Source organism: Pteropus vampyrus, unplaced genomic scaffold (assembly GCF_000151845.1).
Source record: "Pteropus vampyrus isolate Shadow unplaced genomic scaffold, Pvam_2.0 Scaffold326, whole genome shotgun sequence".
Taxonomy (NCBI): Eukaryota; Metazoa; Chordata; class Mammalia; order Chiroptera; family Pteropodidae; genus Pteropus; species Pteropus vampyrus.
The window spans coordinates 1238325-1258894 of record NW_011889107.1 but is presented as its reverse complement, the minus strand read 5'-3'; the positions used below and the strand labels follow the sequence as shown (position 1 = coordinate 1258894).

General features: G+C 50.7%; 1 protein-coding gene across 2 annotated transcripts; it reads right to left on the bottom strand.

Annotated features, from left to right (window-relative positions):
- Positions 1-14049: 14049 nt before the first annotated feature.
- On the bottom strand, positions 14050-19411 carry EDN2 (endothelin 2). Of its 2 annotated transcripts, XM_011377941.2 has the most exons (5): positions 19271-19411; positions 18732-18888; positions 17147-17269; positions 16064-16162; positions 14050-14771 (listed from the first exon to the last, which is right to left on the bottom strand). In XM_011377941.2, the coding sequence occupies exons 1-5, from the start codon at positions 19332-19334 to the stop codon at positions 14678-14680; spliced, it is 537 nt and encodes a 178-aa protein (XP_011376243.1). In that variant the 5' UTR covers positions 19335-19411; the 3' UTR covers positions 14050-14677. The 2 variants fall into 2 exon arrangements, with proteins under 2 accessions (XP_011376243.1, XP_023377777.1); XM_023522009.1 differs by lacking the exon at positions 19271-19411 and having other exon boundaries at positions 18732-19240.
- Between the last annotated feature and the right edge of the window lie 1159 nt (positions 19412-20570).

The window sequence follows — 20570 nt, the reverse complement described above, 5'->3', positions numbered from 1 at the left end:
GCATCTTGGTATGGGCCTCTTTGGGTTCATCTTGTTTGGGACTCTCTGAACTTCCTGGGATTGTACGTCTATTTCCCTCACCAAGTTAGGGAAGTTTTCCGTCATTATTTCTTCAAATAGATTTTTAATTCCTTGCTCTCTCTATTCTCCTTCTGGTACTGCTATGATGCAAATGTTGTTATGCTTCTTAAACTATCTTTATTTTTTGGATTTTTTTTCTTGTTGCTATTCTAATTAAGTGTCCTCTGTTACCCCATCTTCTATGTTGCTGATTTGATCCTCCGTTTCATCCACTCTGTTGATTCCCTCTACTGTACTCTTCATCTTAGATATTGTATTCTTCATTTCTGACTGGCTACCTATTATATTTTCCATCTCCATCTGCACTTTTATGTTTTTTATCTCTTTGTTAAAGTTCTCACTGAGTTCATCTACTCTTCCCCTAAGTTTCCTGGGCATCCTGATAACCAGTGCATTGAACTCTGCGTCTGGTGTATTGCTTGTCTCCATTTTGGTGAATTCTTTTTTTGGAGCTTTGTTCTGTTCTTTTGTGTGGGACATGCTTCTTTGTCTCCCCATTTTGGCAGCCTCCCTGTGACTGTTGCTATGTATTAGGTAGAGCTCCTAAGTCTCTTGGTCTTAGTAGAGTGGTTTTATGTAGTAGGTGTGCTGTGGGGCCCCTTGGCACAGACCTGGGAGGAGGTCCAGCTGTAGGCCAACTTCAGACTCAGCCTGTGCACTTCCGGGGCCACCTAGTAACAGTCACCAAGCAATCCACTTATGGCTGCCATCCGTGCTGGGTTTATAGGTGCCTCCAGGGGCCAACTCAGAAACCGAGGCTGGCTACCACTGGTGTGGGGCTTGGGGTTGCTCAGCAAGAGGTACAGGGCATGCTGAGGCCAGAGGCTGCTTCTTGGGTTTTGTAAGCCTTTGAAAGATATTATGAAAGTTTGCAGCAGTAGCCAAGACAGCTTATTTGCATAGAATAAATCACTAGAAGTGGCTTGGGTGGACCCACAAGTTGGGAGAGGCAAAGTCTCAGGGAATCCCCTGGGTGGAGCAACCTGTTATCCAGGTAGATGGTGGCTGCGTCTGCAGGTTGGGAGTGAGGAGGGCGCAACAAAGGAACAATGGATTTTGCCTGCACCTCTATCCAGGAGCAAGCCACCCCTCCAGCCCTCTCCCTGAAGCCCGACATTTCAGTGCCTCCCTATATGTCCCTGGTGCCCCTCAAGCAGGTGCCCCAGTGCCGGAGCAAGCGAGTCCCTCAGTGAGTAAGGCTGGGTGTGGGCCATTTAAGAGGAAGGTCTCTGCTTCCCACAGCCCTCCATCTCACTCAGCTGCAATCTCCACTTGTTTTCACAGCCAGAGGTTGTGGGGATTTCTCTTCCTGGCACTGGAACCTTGGGCTGGGGAACCCAGTGTGTGACCAAGACATCTCCCTCCTCAGATTGGGGAAGTGGCTCTGCAGCCAAAATAGCCCTCCCGATTCCCGATTGCCACACATGGTTGTGGGACTGGGCTGTTTCACATCCCCGCCCCTTCTACTGTTTTGAGGTGACCTGTTATTTGAGGTGATCTAGTTGTAGGGCTTGTGTTCAGCCAGACAGGTGGTCAATTTCATTAGGCACCAGAGAAATACAGTTTAAAACCACAAAGTGATGCTATTTCACACTCACTGGAATGGCTAAAAGGAAAAAGCTTGACCATACTGGTGTTAGTGAGGATGTGAACCTGTCATACAGTGTGAAATGGTAAACCATTTTAGAAATTGTTGGTCAGTATCTAATAAAGCTGAAAATATGTACAGCCTATGACCCAGTAATCTCACACTTTGGTATACACCCAACAGAAATACATACATGCGTTCACCAAAAGTCAGGTGCAAAAATGTTCAATGCAGCACTATTTACAATAACTTCCAAACTTCCATCAACAATAGAATAAACAAATTGTAGTATATTCATGAAATGGAACACTATACAGCAATGAAAAAGAACAAAATCTGTTACGTGTAATAATATGGATGAATGTCAAAAACACAATGTTGTAGAAAAGAGGCCAGGCACAAGAGAGTGTATACCATAAGATTCGACTTACCTAAAGTTCAAGAACATAATATTCAGAGGAAAGTGTACAAATTTTAAATGTGTATCTTGATGAAATTCACAAACTGAGTGAACACCTGTAGAGCCTGCAGCTAGGTCAAGAAATGGAACGTGACTATGACCCCAATGCACTCTTTTGTGCCCTTTCAGTCACTGTCCCCAACCCCATCAAGGGAAGCCACCTTTCTGACTTTCGGTACCGTTGAAACTGTACAGAAACAAACTATTATGGGATATACTCTTGCATTTTAAACATTTTATTTGTGAGATCATCCATATTGTTTTGTTGTAATTCAATTTATTCATTTCACCATTGCTGGCCTTTTGAGTAGTTTCCAGTTTGGGACTGTCATAAATAGGGCTGCTGTGAACATTCTAGTACACATCATTTGGTAAACATATCTAGATGCTTCTCTGGAGTATATAACTAGAAGTGGAATTGCTGGCTATTGCTAGTTTTGATTTCATTTTTCATCTACTGCTGTTCTGATCCCCACATAGGATAACCAAGGAGGCCTCTGGTATCCCCTCCTACTTGAAGTTAGTGGGCTTCAGTTCCCATCTGTAGCTAGGGCATACCTGGCTATCTCAGGTGCCGTGAGGCTCTGAAGCTTCTAAGGGAGTAGAATCAGGTCATGAGCCCTTTGACCTCCTGGCCCAGCTCCCGACATTCTTGAGGCCAAAGGTATCCCAAAGGAGGGCCGATAGTGCAGGTCCAGCCCCAGCTCCTCTACAGGCCAGGTGCAAGAATAGGGCAGTGGGTGAGCCAGGGCAGGCCGGGGAAGGCTGGAATGCTCCCAGGCCCAAGGTTCCCCTTGTGGTGAGGGCGGGGTCCTCACCTTTGTGCCCACCTAAGTGGGGGCACGTCTCCTTAGCATCTGCCTGCTTTCTCTGGATTTCCATTGCCTCTTCTGTTAACTGGGGATCAGAGTTGCTTCCTCACCAGCATGAAGATTGAAGGAGATTGGAGACACTTGCCTAGGGCCAGTGGGCATTGTCGGCCCACTTCACAATTGAGGAAGCTGAAGTTCAGAGAGCTTAAGGGGCTTCTCTGAGTCACACAAGATTTGAGCCCAAGTCTGTTTGACTCTGAAACCTGTGCTCTTTCTACTTCATGAAGCTGCATGGTTGGGGGTAGACATGGTGTGATTTGAGGGGCATAGGAAGGTGAACCCCCAAAGTCAAGCTATGTCTCTTCCAGTGTTTGGGTTTCCATCATAACAACGTTATTCCTTTGGGTTAGTAATACCTTGTTTTGAAAGCATGTAGAGACGAGGGGCAAGATGTGGCACATCCAATGGTCCGTGTGCAAATCCCTGGCAGAATTGGAGAATATGAACCCTTAAAGGGGTGATGAGATTGCTTCATTCTCTTCCTCAGCCCCACCCAGGCCCTGTCACCTCGATGACTAGGAAACTGAGGCCCAGAGAAGGACATCGAGTTGTTCAGACTCACGAGTAAGGCCCCACTCCAGGCAGCCTCCCTGCTCTGCCTGGAAGGACCCAGGCCAGAGGGCCAGCTGAGGGCCCTGGGGTTTTGCAGCTAGGGTCTGCTCTGGGGCCTGCAGAAGCATAGTTGTCTGAGTGAACTTCTCGGAAAGGAGGGAGGCGTGGGTGCGGCCTGTGGCCCTGAGATAAGCCTTGCTGTGCTCACACCCATGCCCTCACCCTCCACAGTGTCCACACAGCCCCACGCCCGGACCTGATGCTGTGCTCAATGCTGGGGCTGCAGCTGGGGCTGGCCTCGTATTGCCTCGACTGTTGCTGAGCTGCTTCTGACCCTGGACAGGTCTCACGGCCTCTGAGATTGGAGTCCCCAGGGAACAAATCTCTCTTGGCTGACAGGGCACTTACAGCCCCACAGCTGCTGCCCTTCGGTCTTGAGTTGGAATCCCCGAAACAGACCTGAACCAGGATTCAAGGGCAGGGAGTTTGTGAGGTGATTCCTGGAAACCATAAAAGATGTGGGAAATGAGGCAGAGAGGAAAGTCAATGCAGGCAAGTTAATGAGCAACAGGTGGACAACTGGGGCTCAGCCCCCCACCCCGGACCTCGGAGATGGTGTAGAACCAGCCTCAGAGTTGTCACACCACCAACCTTGTTCTCCATGATACAGAGCTGCTCCCCGAGAGCGTGACCCCAGCCCCAAGGCAGAGTCACAGACACCTGCTAATGCGTGGGAATGTGGGCGGGCTCATACAGAAGAAAAGGAAGCTGGAGGAAGAGCCTGGAGAAGGTCCTGCAGTCAGGAGGGCTTGTGTCCCAGCTCTGGTGCTGATTCATCTTCTCCAAGGGTCAGTTTATGCATTGATAAAAAGGGAATAAAAGTATTGCTGACGTAGGAGATGTATAGTGAAGATCAAGTGCGGTAAGACTTGTAAATGGCTGGGGGTGGTGCTGGTACAGTGGAGATTGATAAACAGTGCTTTTTCTCCCTCCAGGGCAAAGGTTAGCTGACTCGCCTAGTCTAGGGGCACCAAACAATCTGCCGTGTATCAGACATTGCTGTTCCCAGAGCTCTCCCTCTTCCTTCCCTCTTAGTGACTGATATCTAAGCCATCCCAGGCCAGGGTGGGCTTTCAGGACCCAGGAATGTACTTGCCCTGGGAGTTCACAGTCTAGTCGGGAAGACAGAAAAATATGTGGCAGGGTGGTGACATGGGTGTGGGCTTTGACAGGTGGGTAGAAGTTTGTGGGTCAGGTCTGGGGCAAGGAGGCAGAGGGAGGAGCCAGAGGAGCTGGGGTGGAGTGGGATGGGAGGATAGAAATTGTTCTGGGGGCAAGAGGAAGGCAAGCAGAGAAAGGGGGGCAGTTGTTGGAGCTTGTAATTTGAGCCTCAAGGTAAGTATGATTATCTCTGAGTTACAAATGAAGAAATGGAGTCTGAGAGGAGACGTGTCTTGTCCAGTTGCTGTCAGGGCAGGGGCTGGCCAAGGCTCTGTCTCATATCCCCAACTCCCCTGGGCACAGGACAATAATTTCCCTGGGAGTAGGTTGGGGATGGAACACAGAGGTAGGCAGCCCTGGAAACCCAGACAGGGGCTCTCTGCTCCGGCTCCTCCCTCACCTTCCCTTCCTGAATCTTTCATACACTTAGTCAACACTGCTACCCTAGATCCCGCACATCTCCCCTCACGTTGGGCATGGGAAACCCTCCATTTCCATGCTTTTTGTCCAAATTCCATATGGATTTTGTGTCTATGTTTGTTCTTAAAATCAGTAAGGGTTCTAATGACTTACTAATTACTAGAATAATTAATCTGCCTGTAAATAAAGCAAGACATTCAGAAGTTATATAGTGACAATGTCTCTCTGTTTGTCCTCAGAGTCAGTAGAGGGCAGAGGTCCACGCAAAGTGGGGATGGGCCCCAGAGGAGATGTCACAGGTCGCAGACCCTGAAGTGGCATATCTGGGGGTGCAAATGCACAGCTGTGTGTATTCACATCTGCAGAGTCACAGGACAATATTTGCATACATAATTATGAACACACCCATAGAAGCACCTCTAGATCCACATGCACACCAAAGTACACATTCAATCTACACTTATATACACTTCATGTACATATCCTTATACATACTCAGACACAAACACAAACACTTGCGTGTATGCTCACATCACTCACGCACCCACACACCCCTAATCATGTGCATCCTACAGGCATACATGCATCCTCATGTATACACACATATGTAGGCAAATGTATGCACACGCATCTATGCAGCCACAACCAGACAAAGACTTACAAACTCAGGGGCACTTATAGCCACACGTGCTTATACATATCGATATGCACAGGAACTTGTACATGTGTGGATTATGCACGAATCTCTGTCACATGAGAAACAAACCCAAATGCCTGTAGACATATAGAAGTCTCCACTGTTGTACATAGAAGAACACATTTTACACTTAGATGTACCCTGTGCACATGTGTTCACACATGGTCCTATATTAACCAAGTAGGACTCCAGTGTAGGTCAGAGATGATGGCTATAACCATTGGGCTATACTGCCTCCTTGATCAGAGTACTATAGCGTAGATCATCACCCACAGCAACCTGCATCATCTCTGGAGCTATGCTCCTGGGGCAAAGCTTGAGCACATGCACACATGCTTTCCAATGGCGATGCTGTCCCCCAAAGGCCCTACTCAAAGGCACATTTATTAGGGGACGGTGGGATCAGCTTAGGAAGAGACTGGCCAGGCCCTCCCTCTATCTCCAAGCTCCCTGGGAGGCCAACTGAGAGACTTGGGGCTAACGCCAGCTACAGAGGGACAGGCCTGCAGCAGAATGGGATCCTAGATCTCAGTACCAGAGTACCCTAGAGGCATCCTCTGTGCCAGCTGGGGAGCAGGGACGCTGGAGCCTCTAGGCCCTTCACCCTCTTCACCACGGGTAGCATCACGTATGTCTCTTCTGCACATTAGATGCCTTATGAAGAAGTAGTTTCTCCATCAAAGCAGACAGTGCTAGAGATGTGAGGAGAAAGGCACTTGTATCCAGCGGGGTCAGGAGTACAAATTGGAACCTCACTCTTGGCAGAATAGCTAAAATGTGCATGTTCTATGACCCAGCAATCTCATGTCTAAAACTCTGTTCTTTGTGGAAGAAGATGTACAAATAAGGGGTTTGCTGCCATTCTTTATGAAAGCTATCGAGGGAGACCATCCAAAAGGCAACAGGAGGTGGATCGTTAACTAAACAAGTGTCTGCCCATGCCAGGGACCACCATGGAGCTGTTAAAACTAAGACTGGGGTGGATCCATGTGGGCTGGTCTGGAAAGATGGCTATGAAGTGAAGAAAGCAGGTTGCAGAATAAGGAGACTTATCTCTCCATTTATTATTTTAAATACTTCTAAAAATTTAGTTATAAAACATATATCTAAATTCATAGAAAAGGGTTACATAACTCACTCTCAGAGTGGTGACCTTGGAGTAGGAGGCAGGAAGAAGACTTATTTTTTATTCTAAATGCTCCTTATATTTTTTCATTTTTTTTGAGCCACGAGCTTTTGTGTATATATTGTCTTCTTTATAATTTTAAAAATTATTAAGATTTCTAAATGAAGTATTAAGATTTCTCCTCAAAATCTTAAATCTTAAGTCATGGGGATTTGTACAGCATAGGATTATTATTATTATTTAAAAAATCTTAAATCTTAAAAAAGCATTAAGTTTTCTCATCCCATTAATATATGCAGGCCCTGAGGAGGCAGAGACCTACCCAAGGTCACAAGTGGCCTTGACTGCAGCTATAGCTCTGACCTTAACACCCCACCCAAGGATCCTTCCTCAACTGCCCAGTGGCAGGGCATTGGGACCAGGAAAGAAGCCATGACTTTCTAAGTGGGGATGGGTAGAGAAATGGCCTCTGGGTTGCAGGTCACTGATACTCTGCAGAAGGAGTAGGCCCATCTGGATGTGGAGAGATGTCGCTGCTCCTGGGAGAAGCACCTGTGTGTTGAGATAGTGATTCTTTACCACTGAGTGTTCTGACATCCCTGTCCTAGCTTGGGACCCTGTCTGGCAGAGCCTGGCTCTGCCACCCTCAGAAATGCTGCTGAGAAATGCCACCCTTTGCTCAGTGGCCCATGGATGCCATCTCCGGTGCAGCTTGCTGTGGATGCTGACTTACACTATCTTCCTCTGACCAAGGAGGCAGTATGGTCAAAGCCGTCATCTCTGGGGCTAGACTCCTGGGGCAAAACTCTTCACTGCCACTCACTAGCTAAGTGACCTGGGAAGGGTTACTTCACCTCTTTGGACCTCAGTCTCTTTGTCTAATATGATGACATAAAAGCATCTCCCCACTGGGTTGTCGAGGGCTAAAATAAAATGCTTAGGCCAAAAAGTAGAAATGAACCAAATGTCCCTCCGTGGGTGAACGGACAAACAAAATGAGGTCTGTCCCCACACTAGAATATTATTCAGCCATGGAGAGGAACAAAGTATTGACACAGGCTGCAACATGGATAAACCTTGAAAACATGCTAAATGGAAGAAGACAGACACGAAAGGCCACATATCATATGATTATATTTACAGGAAATATAATTACATATAATTATTTAAATGTATCCAGAATAAGCAAATCCATGGAGACAGAAAGTAGATTAGTAATTTTTAGTGGTTGTGGGGAATGGGATATGGAGAGCAACTGCTAGAGGGTGCAGTATTTCTTTTTGGGGTGATGAAAATGTTCTGGAATTAGATAGCAGTGATGGTTGTATAACTTTGAGAATATACTAAAAACCACTTCAAAAGAGTGGATTTTATGGTGTGTGAATTATGTCTCAATAAAAAAAATACATAGCAAAAAAGAATTAAGAACGAATATAAAATTTATCTACCAATATAGCATGCAGCGTTATTTTATTGGTGGGAAACTAAACAAATGTAAATGTACATTTGTTATCTCAAATGCATTATGGTACAGCCTTATGATGATATATTACGTAACCACGAATAAAATCTTGTTCTGGAAAATTTTTAAAAATTAAATAAAACACTTAGAGTGGTGCCTGACACATAAAGTACCATTACTGTGTGTTGTTATTAATGAACTCCAGGACAAGCCTATAGGATGGGCTTTCTCACTCCCTCATGGTGGATGAGGAAACAGGCTCAGAGACGAAACGTGACTGATGTGGCTGCACAGCCTCCTTCTGGTCCGCTGTCGGGGAAAGGCAGAGTCGTGGCTTCAGGCCAGTCTGGGTGCCCAACTGACTCTGACACTTTCTAGCTGTGGGAGCCTGGTCCGGCCCGTCTTTGCATCACTCTGAGCCTCCCTTGGCCTCCCTGTCCATGTGTGGAGGGGAAATAGGGTCTGGGAGGAGTCTGAGAGTGTGCCGCCCAGCTGGTGTTGCTCTTATGATGCCTTTGGGATAGGCTTAGGTAGCAGAACTGGGACCAAATGGGTAGAGACCCCAAGGAGATGGGATCACTTCCTCTAACCTCATCTGCTTGGAGTAGTGAGCCACAAGTCCCTATGAGTGACCCGAGGGCCAGGGTAAAAGGAGCCCCATGGAAAACCTTGGGAGGAAGCGATTCAAGCAGAGCCCAGGGCCGTGGACTTTCCCCCTCAGGTCCTTGCTCCATTCAATATCCGGAGCCCCTTTTTAGTCTACTGTCCTTGGGAAAGGCATCCCACTTCCATGGGATCTCGATTTCCCCTGCTGAACCAGTCCAGCATGGTGGTTACGACAGCATGTTCTTGGGGCGCAGAATGCCTGAGTCCAAATTCCAGCTTCCCTGCCCGTGCTTTCTGATTGCATGTTCCTGGGCAGGGGAGTTTACCTCCCTGAGCCACTGTTTGTTTGTTCATCTGCACAATGGAGATAATAACAGTATCCATCTCAGTGGTCCTTGTAACGATTAGTTGAGAAGTGAGTACGACATGCTTTGAGCACAGAGTCTGGCACACTGTAAACCCTCAAGGCCTGTTGGCTATTACTGTTATTGTATTATCAGTTACGAAGGGGCCAGAGGACACCTGCAGGCCTAGAGGCAATAAGCTGGCCCCTGAGCGCCTGTCTCCCAACTCCCCGCCCGCTGTCCCTGTCACTCTCTTCAGCACTGGGTGATCGACAGGTTGGGCCGGTGGCATCCTGGCAGGCCTGTCCTAGCAGCTGCTCCCACAAGGCGAGGCCCTTGAGCTTCGGAGAATTAATTAGGCCACATTCCTCTTCCAGGGCTCCTGGCGGGCCTGCACACCGCCCCCTTCTGAGCTGCTGAGGGCTCTTGGCTCAGGTCCCTGGCAGGCAAGGTGAGGCCCACACTCTGCTCTCCCTTGAGAGAGGCTGGGCGGGAACTCCTGAGCTGGAAGTGCTGGCTGTGGAGGGGCCAATGATAAGCCAGTAGCCCAAGGCCAGCCCCTGTCCTAGCTCTCCTCTACTATCCACCTTTGCTGGCTCCCCATCCCTGAAGTTCAAATTCCTGGCATTGGGTACCATTTCTAGCCTGGCCCTTGCCCATCAGTTTGCCTGCCTCTGTCTGGATTCTTCCATGCTCTGGCCAGACATGCCTCACACCCTTCCCCCAGATATGATGCCCTTTCGCCCATCCCAGCATGTGCAAACCCCACCTATTCTCAAGCCCTCCGTCCCCTCCCACCAGCTGGAAGGGAAGCCCATAGCATACTCCACCACCCCTATCCCTTTACTTAGCCCTTGTCTGTCTTTCCTGCCAGCCTGTGAGACCTCTGAGAGGACCAAGTGTAGTTTGAGCCAGACATGGAACACTGAGAGAGGGCACTTCAGGCACGATAATACTCTCCTGGGAGACATTGTCTGTGGCTGTGCTGGGGGTGGCAGCTGCTGTGGATCTCCCTGCCTGTAGCCCCTTCTCCTATGCCAGGTGCCCAGCCTCGATGTGGCACTGCTCACTCCCACCTGGCCCTCTCCAGCCTTCCCCGCCACCTCTTCTTCTTTTAAACCCTGAAAGGAGCTGGGAACAGCTCCCTTCCTCATAGAACCTTCACCTTGCTCTTCCCTCTGCCTAAAACACTCTCGCGCACCCTCATCCTTCACTTGGCTGATTCCCTTGAGCTTAGCCTAGATGTTACCTCGTCCAAGAAGGCACCCTGGGCTCCCCCACCCCGGGATCTCCATCTCAGGATAGATGTACCCTATCAGAGAGGCAGGACAGCAGAGAAGTTTGAGCCTGAAGTTTAAATCCCTGCTCAGCCACGTACTAGCTGTGTGACTTTGAGCAAGTTTCTTAACCTCTCAGCTACCTCTTCTCTAAAATGGGAATGATAATGATAGAATCTGCTACATAAGGTGGCCATGAGGAACCAAGGAATGCAGTAAGCTTTTAGTGGGCATTCAATAAACATTAGCTATTATTTTAATCATAATATTTAACAGTGTTTTCTTGAAGGCACTTGACCCGTGAGGGCAGGGGCTGCCTCTGTCTTGCTTACAAGAATCTCCAGAGAGGTGATTATTCATAATTGTTAAATGAATGGATGGCTACATTCCAATGATTTATTGCCTTGTTAGGCAAATGTCCTTTCTGAACTGAAAACCTAGCATCCTTGTGTCTATTTTAAGGAGAGAGAGAGAAAGAGAGAGAGAGAGAGAGACAGAGACAGAGAGACAGAGAGACAGAGAGACAGAGAGACAGAGAGAGAAAGGGAAACTAATTCGTGGGGGTTCTTTCCTGAGTGAAGGGGTTGGGGTCAGAGGCAGCTGGGAGTGACGAGGGCCAGTCTGCTACCTGGATATGTGTCAGGCTGAGTAGCTCTGGAAATGGGACTGAACTCCCCTCTGCCTCAGCTTCCATTGGTGCATGGAACCCACATAAATCTGGGTTGTTTTGTGCCCCCTTCTGGCCTATCTCTGCCTGGTGTTCTCATCAAAAAGAACACAAATTTGGCTCAAAAAGCCTTGATAAAACCTGTTAAGTATTTATGGGAAAGGCAGAAAAAGGCAGAAAGAGGGGAGACTTTGTCTCATAAACCAGACAAATTTCCTGAAATGTTGACACTTTTCTTCTCAGGGTTACATTAGACTTGGCAGCTGTTCCTCACAAATTTTCCTCTGCTTCTTGCAAACTCTACCCACTTTCCCCCACATTCCAGGGCCCCAGCTACCTAAGGGGTGGGCTATAAGGAGGCACAGGCTTCAAGTGCACATGACCCCTCAGCTCTGCAAATTCTTCCTATGGAGAGAGGTGTGACTGGAAGAAGGTCAGAGCAGGACCCCCTACAGTGCTGAGCCCAAGCCAGAGGCCCCGTTTCCAGGAGACTAGAGTCACCTTGCCTCTACCTGCTTCCTGGGCCTCCTCTCCTTTCTTTAATCATCTCTGTTACTGAATCACTTGGGTCTCTGATCTCTGAACTCTGGCCAGGGCCACTGGGGCCTGTGCCAAGGGCAGTGAATGTCTGCTTCCTTGAGCCTCTGACACACCCTCAACCAGGACCTCGTCATCCCTCTGTCAGCTTTCCATCACACCTGCTTCCCTGGGGTTGCCCCACTCAGCTGCTTGCCTGGCCATAGGCTGTTGCTTTGGGCTTCCAAGGGGGGCAGGGCCGTTTTGAATGAGTTGTTGGGCTGCCAGGGAGCGAGATTCTCCTGGCATCAGGTTCAGCTGAGATTTGAAAGGTATGCTCTGGCCCTGGGCTGTGACTTCCTAGGAAGTGACTGTGCTGGGCCTATTACACCAGTCCTCACCACCCAGGATGCACGGTGGACTTGTTTCCCTGCCTTCTGTCCCCTCATTTACTCCTGCCCTGTGCAGCCCTCTGGTGGCATGTCTCCAAAGCTCAGCTCTGACCAGGTCCTCTGTGCTCACAGATCTTTTGTGGCTTCCCATGGCCCACGAGAGAAAGTCCAGGCTCCTTCCTTTGGCTCAAGGCTTCCCTGGTTTTGTCTCCTGCTGTTCCTCCCCTCACCATGCTCTAACTACATAAGGTCCTCTGTGGAAACCTCCTTATCACTCCCAGGGTCACGCCTTTACCCTTCCGTTCTCTTCCCATTTCCTTTCTATTTATTTGTGCTTACTCATCTTTTGAGGCTACAGGAGTAGCCTTTGTCTAAGGAGTCTTTCTCTGGCCACTCCTCTGCACCCCAGCCAGCCTCAGTCTCTCTCTTCCGTCATGTCCTTTAGCTCTGTGCCTGTCACAGTGACTATGTAATAACCATCGATGGCCTGACAAGCAGCCTCTGCCTCTTATCAGGCCCAGGGCTGAGCTCAGCATCATAACTTATCCATTTAGTGTTTATACCAGCTTTACGAAGTAGAAACTATTGTTTCCCATTTTATAGATTAAAAAAACTGAGGCTCAGAAAGATTTCCTCAAGGTCACACTGCAGTGGTGATCTATAAAGTCAATCAGTAAACATTTATTAAATGCAAAATACAATAAATAAGTAAATAACTACAAAATACATACATACATATGTACTATAGATTCTGAGTTCAAATGCTGATGCCATCACTTATTTGCTGTGTGACCTTAGGCAAGTCAATTGCCTTCTCTGTGTATCAGTTTCCTCGTCTGTCAAGTGGGAATCATAAAAGTACCTATGTCATAAGGTTGTTATGAGGATGAAATGAGTTACTTTGGGTCAAGTGCCAGTATATGGTAGAAGTTCAGTATGTGTCAACCTGTTATTCTTCCATGAAGGGGTCAAGGTTGGCTTTATGGACGAGGCAGAATTAGAGTAGTGTGTAAATAATTATTTTTCAGTTGCCTGCTCAGTCCACAACCTGCCACTCCTAGTGCAGGCCAGCTGGGAGAAAAGGGAACAGCCTGCTCTCAGAGGATTTGGAAGAGATGGAGGCTGTGGGTCCAGGCAGCTGCCAGCAGGGGTGGCCCTAGTGTTGGCTGTCCCTGGGACTCAAGTGGACTACTTCTTGGGCCTTGGCAGGACTGGCCATCTCATTCCTAGAGGCCCGGGCTTCTTCATTCAGAGGCATGTTGAACCCCCAGCCAAGGCCCAAGGTGAGGATCAAGACCGGGTCCAGCCTGTGTCCCTACCTAAACACCTATGGGTGGCCACTACAGCTGCACACAGCCTTAGAATCCATGTAGCCCCAGCCCTCACTGGATAGATTTGCTCAGGGACCCAGCAGCCCCTGTCAGCACAGGGCAGCTGGAGCACTAGTGGGTCTCGGCCCCTTTCAAACATGCTTTTGGGCAAGGCCTGGCCATCTGTTACTGGCCTGATGGGAATGTAGGTCCTGGAATCCTGGATGTCAAAGCTACAAATGGCTGTTCAGACGTGTGATAGGCAAAAGCCCAGAGAGGGCGGGTTAGCAGTCAGAGACGCCCAGCAGGGGCACGGGGAGTGGAACCCAAGGCTCTAGCACCTGCCGCAGGCCCTTTCCTTCCCCTTCCTGTGACCCTCTAACTACCAAGCAGCTGCTTCTTGAGGGCTGCCTCCCACCCCCACCTCAGCCAAGACAAAATCCCAGAGTACTGTTCCATTATTTATTACAAACACAAGTTCACAGGCAAATAATTGAGAGTCTAAAAAAAATACATTATAATAAATAATTGGAATTCCCAAAGTTCTTAGAGCAAATAAATTATATACAGACAGGTGAAGCAGAATAGGCCCTTCTTACCAGGAGTGTCCTGAGGGTATGAAGGTACAAGGACTCTGGGGAGAGAGATCTAAAAGGGACAGATGGGGGCGGCCAGGACACCAGCCATTGGACAGCCCTGTCCAGCCTCCAGGGCTGGCTTAGGTGTGAGTGTCCATCACTGCACGTCATTCCTGGTTTGCAGCCAACAGATAGGATACCTCTCAGGACTTGGCCTCCAGTTTAGTGCACTTCCCCACGCAGTTCCTTTCAGCAGGGGTGTGGGGCCAGAGCCAGGGTGAGAGGCTGCTCTGTACCATGGGAGCAAAAGCTTTCCTGGACACTGTGAGGGCTTGGAGCCGCCTTGATGGAGGCTCGCTCTCCAGAGCGAGGAGATCAGAGCTTGTGCCAATCCCAGACGGTATGTTTCCTGGCCCAGGAAACAGGTGGAGGGTCTCCCTTCCCTGGGCTCCCCTCTCCTTTCATTTCCACGCAGGCTTCCTTCCCAGCGTTCTTCCAGCTCTCGACGCTATCTCTTCCTCCGCCTGGAGTGTGTAGGCCTGGTCTCCCTTATTGCCTCCTTCTGTCGCCTAGCAAAGCGGATCTTGGCAGCAGAAATGTCCCTGAAATCGAGGAGGGTCAGTTTAGCATCTTAGGAGATATGCACATCCGAAGAGGTCCCTGTGAGAGGCAGCAGTAATAGGGACTGAACTCTTTTATCGTGGCTGCCCTGGGATCAGCGGGTAAGTGAAACCAAGGTCTGCCCATCAACATCAGGCCACACCAGGCCTAGGAGCTTCTCTAGGGGCTTCCCACAGGGGCTTTGACAAAGCTGATGTTCAACATCAAATGCCGCCAGAATGACCGGATGGCGAACGGCCCAGAGTTTATCTCCCATGACCTGCCTTCCCACTTCCACATCTTTGCTCATGCTGTTCCTTCCAGGTTGTTCACCTTCCCCTCACCCAAATTCCACCTATTTCGATGTCTATTCTTCAAGGTCCAGCTCGAAGTGGTCCAACCCAGACAAATATGGGTCCTAGCTACCCTTTGAACCTAGCTGAGGCTCATGTCATTTAGGTAGCCTCATCCTGCTTCAAAGCTTTCTAGCCTGGGAACTAAGAGGCTGGCTTCAGTTCCCAGGTGTAGGACTTGGGCAAGTGTTTCAACCTCTCTGAGCCCCTCTCTGGGTCTATAAGATAAAAACAGGTCTGAACTGTTGTAAGGAAGAATACGGGTTGGCAAATCAAGCTCTCTGCTAGCTCTGAAGAGCCATGTACTTGCAAAGTTTATCTTGAGTTTTTTCATCCTAAGACAGTTCCTAAGTATATGTTGGTCCTGCCTATCCCACCATCCTGCCTTTTTTTCCTACGTTTCTGCCTCCCCACAAAGATAGGATCCCCTGAGGAGGCAAGCTGGACCCCAGCACTGGTTAGTTCCGAGCAGCCATCAGGAGCAGAGGTAGGAATGGCTAACACCTCCAGTGCTCCCGCTGGGGACCAGGCCCTGCTGGAGACGCTTCATTATGTCAGCTCATCTAACCTCACAACAACCCCATGAGATGGGTAGCATTGTTGTCCCTTTAGACTCTAGCATATGGGAGATACTTGATTCAGACACAGCCTGAACAAACACCTGTGGTCCTTTCAGAGTCACAAGCCTTCAAACTAGCTTCTAAAAGGTCTACTTCCAGGCCTGGTGGTAACAAAGAGCATAGCAGTTAAAAGTACAGGCTCTGGAGTTAGCTAGATGCCAGATTGCTGTGTGACCTTGACAAAGTGCCTTTACGTCTCTGAGCCTCAATTCTCTTAACTGTCCAATAGGATCACAGTCCTGCCTCTTATTGAGAACAAAGGAAATGTGAGGAAATGTGTAAGGCATACAGGAGGCCTCAATCAGTGCAGGTTCTCCTTACCTCAGCCGCTGGAGGAGCTCTCCTGCAGTGATCCATGTCTTGCCAGTCTGGAACACGTCTGCAGTGGACCCAGTGCCTGGGATTGCCATGGCTTCAGACCTGAACGAACAGCATTAGGGCCCAAGTGAGGGGCTGTCCAGGGACCCGAAGCCACTTGGGTGCAGGCCCAGCCCAGCCCCCACTCCACCCTCACCTGCCCTCAGGAACAGATCTATTTCCACTCTCATGCACCTGGCATGCTTCCTTTCCCAGGCAGGGTGGGGACCAAGGAAAACTGAGCTACCGGGAATGCATCCTTAGCCTCAGAAAGAGGCAGCTGGGTGGCCGGCCTTCCCAGAATTTGGCCACCTGCACCTGAGCGTGGCCCTTTGTAGAGGAAACTGAGGCGGGGGTGGAGTCACAGCTTGAGTCTCAGAGGAGTTTTCTCATAAACCATCATGGGAATGGAGGCTGGGGATTGTGAAGCCAGTTTCTGCTTTCCCCAAAGGCTCCAAGTGGAGGAAGGAAGGAATAAATTTTCCCACCCTTTTACAGATGGGAAAACTGAGGCCCAAAGAGTTAAGAGAATTGCAAAGGGTCCCCAGCAGTTCTGTGACAACTTTGGGATGGCGTCGCAGTCTCCCCAACCCCAGATGTTACTCTTCCCCTGAGGAAGTGCCAAAGTCCCCTGGATTTCGGGTACGAATCCAAAGCCCCACAGACTCGGTCAGATGGAGCAAGGCTGAAGTCCAGCTCTCTTTTTGACCAGCTGTGTGGCCTTACAGGACAAGTCCTGTCATAAGTCCTCTTTGGGCCTGAGCTGCCTCAGCCATCACCTGGCAAGATTCCCTCTTACCCAGGAGTGAGACATGATACGCTCAGAAGGCCCCATTGTTGAGCAGTGGGAGGCACTCAGGGTGACTGGTTCCTTGCAGGAAGGAACACTGCATATGGACCCCGGGTGGCCTATGGGCACCTAGGACCCTGCTCCCCCTCCTCCCATTAGCTCTTTGCTCCTCTTCTGGTCTCCCAGACACCCTGTTCTCCAGGGAAGGTCTAGGTTGGCAGCCACCTCTGGCCCATGCAGCCTAGGTGCCCACTTACCAGGGCCTTTGATGGCAGAAGGTGGCACATGCAGGGTCTCTGGAGCTGGAGCATTCACAGCGCCCTGGCAGAGAGCGGCGCTGGCGTCTTGGCGGGTTTCCCAGACCGTAAGGAGCTGTCTGTCTGTGGGCGGGCAGCCAGCAAGGTAGTGATGTAGGGTGGAGAGAGTGAGAATGAAGGAGAGGGAGAGAGGGAGAGGCAGAGACGGAGGGGGAGAGAGAGAGGAGAGATTAGATAAACTAGATAAACCATGACCATTGGCAAGCAGGGACTGTCCACACTGCACACAACGCAATGGCCACCCATGCCGCTAGCGTGGTAGCAAAAGGTGACCAGTCCCCGATCTTAAAAAGTCCCACTACAAGCTCCTCCTTAGGTGCCAGGTAGCCCTAAACAAGACCCAAGATCCTTCCCCTTTCTGGACTTCTGCCCCCACCCCACCCCCACCCTGCCCCACTCCCCTGGGAGGTCCTCCCAGGTCCTCCCCTTCCCAGACAGGAACTTGAGCTGATGGAGCGAGGCTGTCCCCTAGTTCACAAAGAAGGCCCACAGAAGTAAACACAGGCTCACAGCTATGCTTGCCTGGAGGGGTGACATGTGTCTTAGAGCTTTGACTTAAAAACGATGAGTGTGCATGTACATGCATGTGCATGCGTGTTTGCATGTACATGTGTGTGAAATCTGGTGAAATCGATTTCAGATCAGAGTCTGGCCAAGGCGGGTGGAGGGCAGGGCAGGGGCCCTGTGGCTGGTAGGACCAGCACCTTTGGGCGCCAGATCTAATTTTAGCTGGTGTGGTTGGAATTGTAATGACTCCAGGTAGACCCAGCAGGCAGGGACTGGCAGGGTTCCCACCCTGAGTGAGTGTTTGGATGCGGATTAGCTCCACACACGCTTACGTGCAGGGCTTCTCTTGCCTTTTGGGGAAGGGAAAAAAACACAAACGCACACAGAAACTTCAACCTGAAGTATGCAGTGGCCCGGAGGCAGTGCGGGTGCAGACAGAACAGACAGCACAGGCCCCCACCCTGGCTCCGCCAGGTGACACAGGGTAGGTTTCTCATCTGTCATTTGGGGACAACAACAGTACCTCCCTCAGGGGAGGATCGGGGGTTCAGGAGATGATCATGCACGAGCCACGCTTGGCATAGGGCCTGGCATAGTTGAGACATGGGTGCTGTCATTAATTGTATTATTCTTGGAAGATCATGCAGAGGCAGCATGGCAGAGCGAGTGTGAGCTTTGGCATCCACTGGATTTAGGATGGAGCTTCCACCCACCACTTACTTCTTCCTGTGTGATCTTGGGAAAGGCACTTAACCTCTCTGAACCTCAGTACCCTGACCTGGAAAATGGAGCCAACACTTTCTTACCAGGCCGTTGTGAGAATTCTCAGGAGACAGCCCTTTATATTGCTCAGGCAGCCTCCACTTGGGAGTTGAAACAATAACTGCTAACTATTGATATTAGCCCAACACTCTCATATGAAGGCCCCAGGAGAGTTATACTTTGCCCGAGGTTCCCAGCATTGGCATAGTAGCTCCCTGCTCCCACCCCTACTCCTAGCAGAGCCTCTGTAGCTCACCCGGGGGTGTTCACCCAGATGATGTCCAAGTGGCAGAAGTAGACGCACTCCTTGTCGAGCCAGGAGCTGCAGGAACAACGCCGAGACCGCAGGTGGGAGCCTCTGGCGCCGGGTGAGGGCACTGGCTGCTCCGGAGTGGCAGCGGCCTGGCCTTTGCCTGCATGCACAGGAGGGAGAGAGGAGTGGAGAGGTGGGTCAGGGCACCTGGCACAGCTGGGATAGGGGGACCCACTGGGCAACTCCTCTTGCATAATCGAGGAAATTGCTACTCTCAGCTGCTCAGGAACTCTGGGCCAGCCCGGGAAAGCCCCAGCAGTCCTGGTGGAAAGGGCCAGCCGCTGCCCTGTGCGGCGGCACCTCTGTACTTGCAGAGCCCTACGGCAGCTGCCGCTGCTGCTGGGCTCCGGCTCCTGGCCCCTGTATGCCCCCAGATAGCTTGGGGGCCATCTCAGCCCCGAAAGGCGGGGAGACACCGCTGAACAGATCCGGGACGTGGTGTAGGGGGTCGCTACTGAAGCAGGCGAGGCCAGAGGGCTCACCTTCGTGCAAGGCCACGAGCAGGGCCAGAGCGACGGAGCACCAGGCGGTGGGCACAGCGATCATATCTGCGGAGGAGCGCGCGGCTGGGTCGGAGCAGGGAGTGCGCCTGTTGCCAGCGTACTTCTGCCAAGCCGAGCGGACAGCTCACTGCCTCGGTGCCCCGGCTGCCTCTTATAACCACTAGGCACCGCCCCGCCCCTGCCATCCAGCCCTGCCCCACTGCAACAGCGGGCCTGGAGCCAGGGACACCGCCTCCTCCCGGGATGCCTGGCCCGCCCCAGCCTCCGCGGTGGGGGGGGGGGGGGTAGGGGGGGGCGGAGGCGGGTAGAGGGGGGAAGGAGAGCCTCGCTCCTTCCTCTGTGCTTGTAGTACCTCCCAAAGTCCGGAGGCTCCCTGCAACCCCCACCCCACCAGGGACCTCTCCCAGTCCCTCAGGATTTCTTCAAGTCATCCCCCGAAGTGCCAGAGCCCCTCCCCCACTTTCTCTGTGGCCGCTCCCTAGATCTTGCCCAGAGCTAAGAGTTTGAAAGGGGAGCATGAGAAAAACCCTTCTTCTCCTTGACCAAGACCCTGAAGTCCTGCCTGCTTACTGCCATCCAGGCTGAGGATACCCCTTCTATTGTGTAGGAAGTGAAAGGCCAGCCACAAAGCTGTGTGGCTTTGGGTAAGTCAGAGCCCTCTCTGGGCCCACTTCCCGCGGTGAAAAACACAGCCTACCCCGGACCTCTGACAAGCCTGGAGCTGCCTCATCTCTACCTCACCCAGGAAGTGCCCCTCTCCCTGATTACCCCACCAGGGCCTGGGGACAGGAATTCCGGTCCCTTCCAGAACCTATCCAACTTTGCAGCCATGGCCAAGGGTATCTCTCCTGGGTCTCAGTTTCCTTATTTGCAAAACAAAGATAGAATTGAGGGGAGGGTTGGTCCTTAACAGGACGGCTCACAGGCTCCGTTGGCATTAAGAAGGGGGCTTCAGAATCCTTCAGAAAGATGCCCGTGGGCACACACATGAAGCGCCACTTCAAAGGTCTCCTGTCTTGGACATGACAGGATGTCTTGGCTCACCTCAGCGGCTACTTTCTGCAAAAAAGGCCAGGTGGAGGAAGGTGCTTCCTGGAGCTAGCATTCTGCTCCTGCCACAGGCTGCCCAGTGTTTAGTTTCTGTGTTCATCAACTCTTTGGTCATTAAACATTTACGAAGGGAGAATTAGATGACCATGAAGCGACAGGCAATTTCACTTTTTCCTAGAGTGTATCCAGAGTGTGTGCGTGTGTGTGTGTGCGTGTGTGTGTGTGTGTG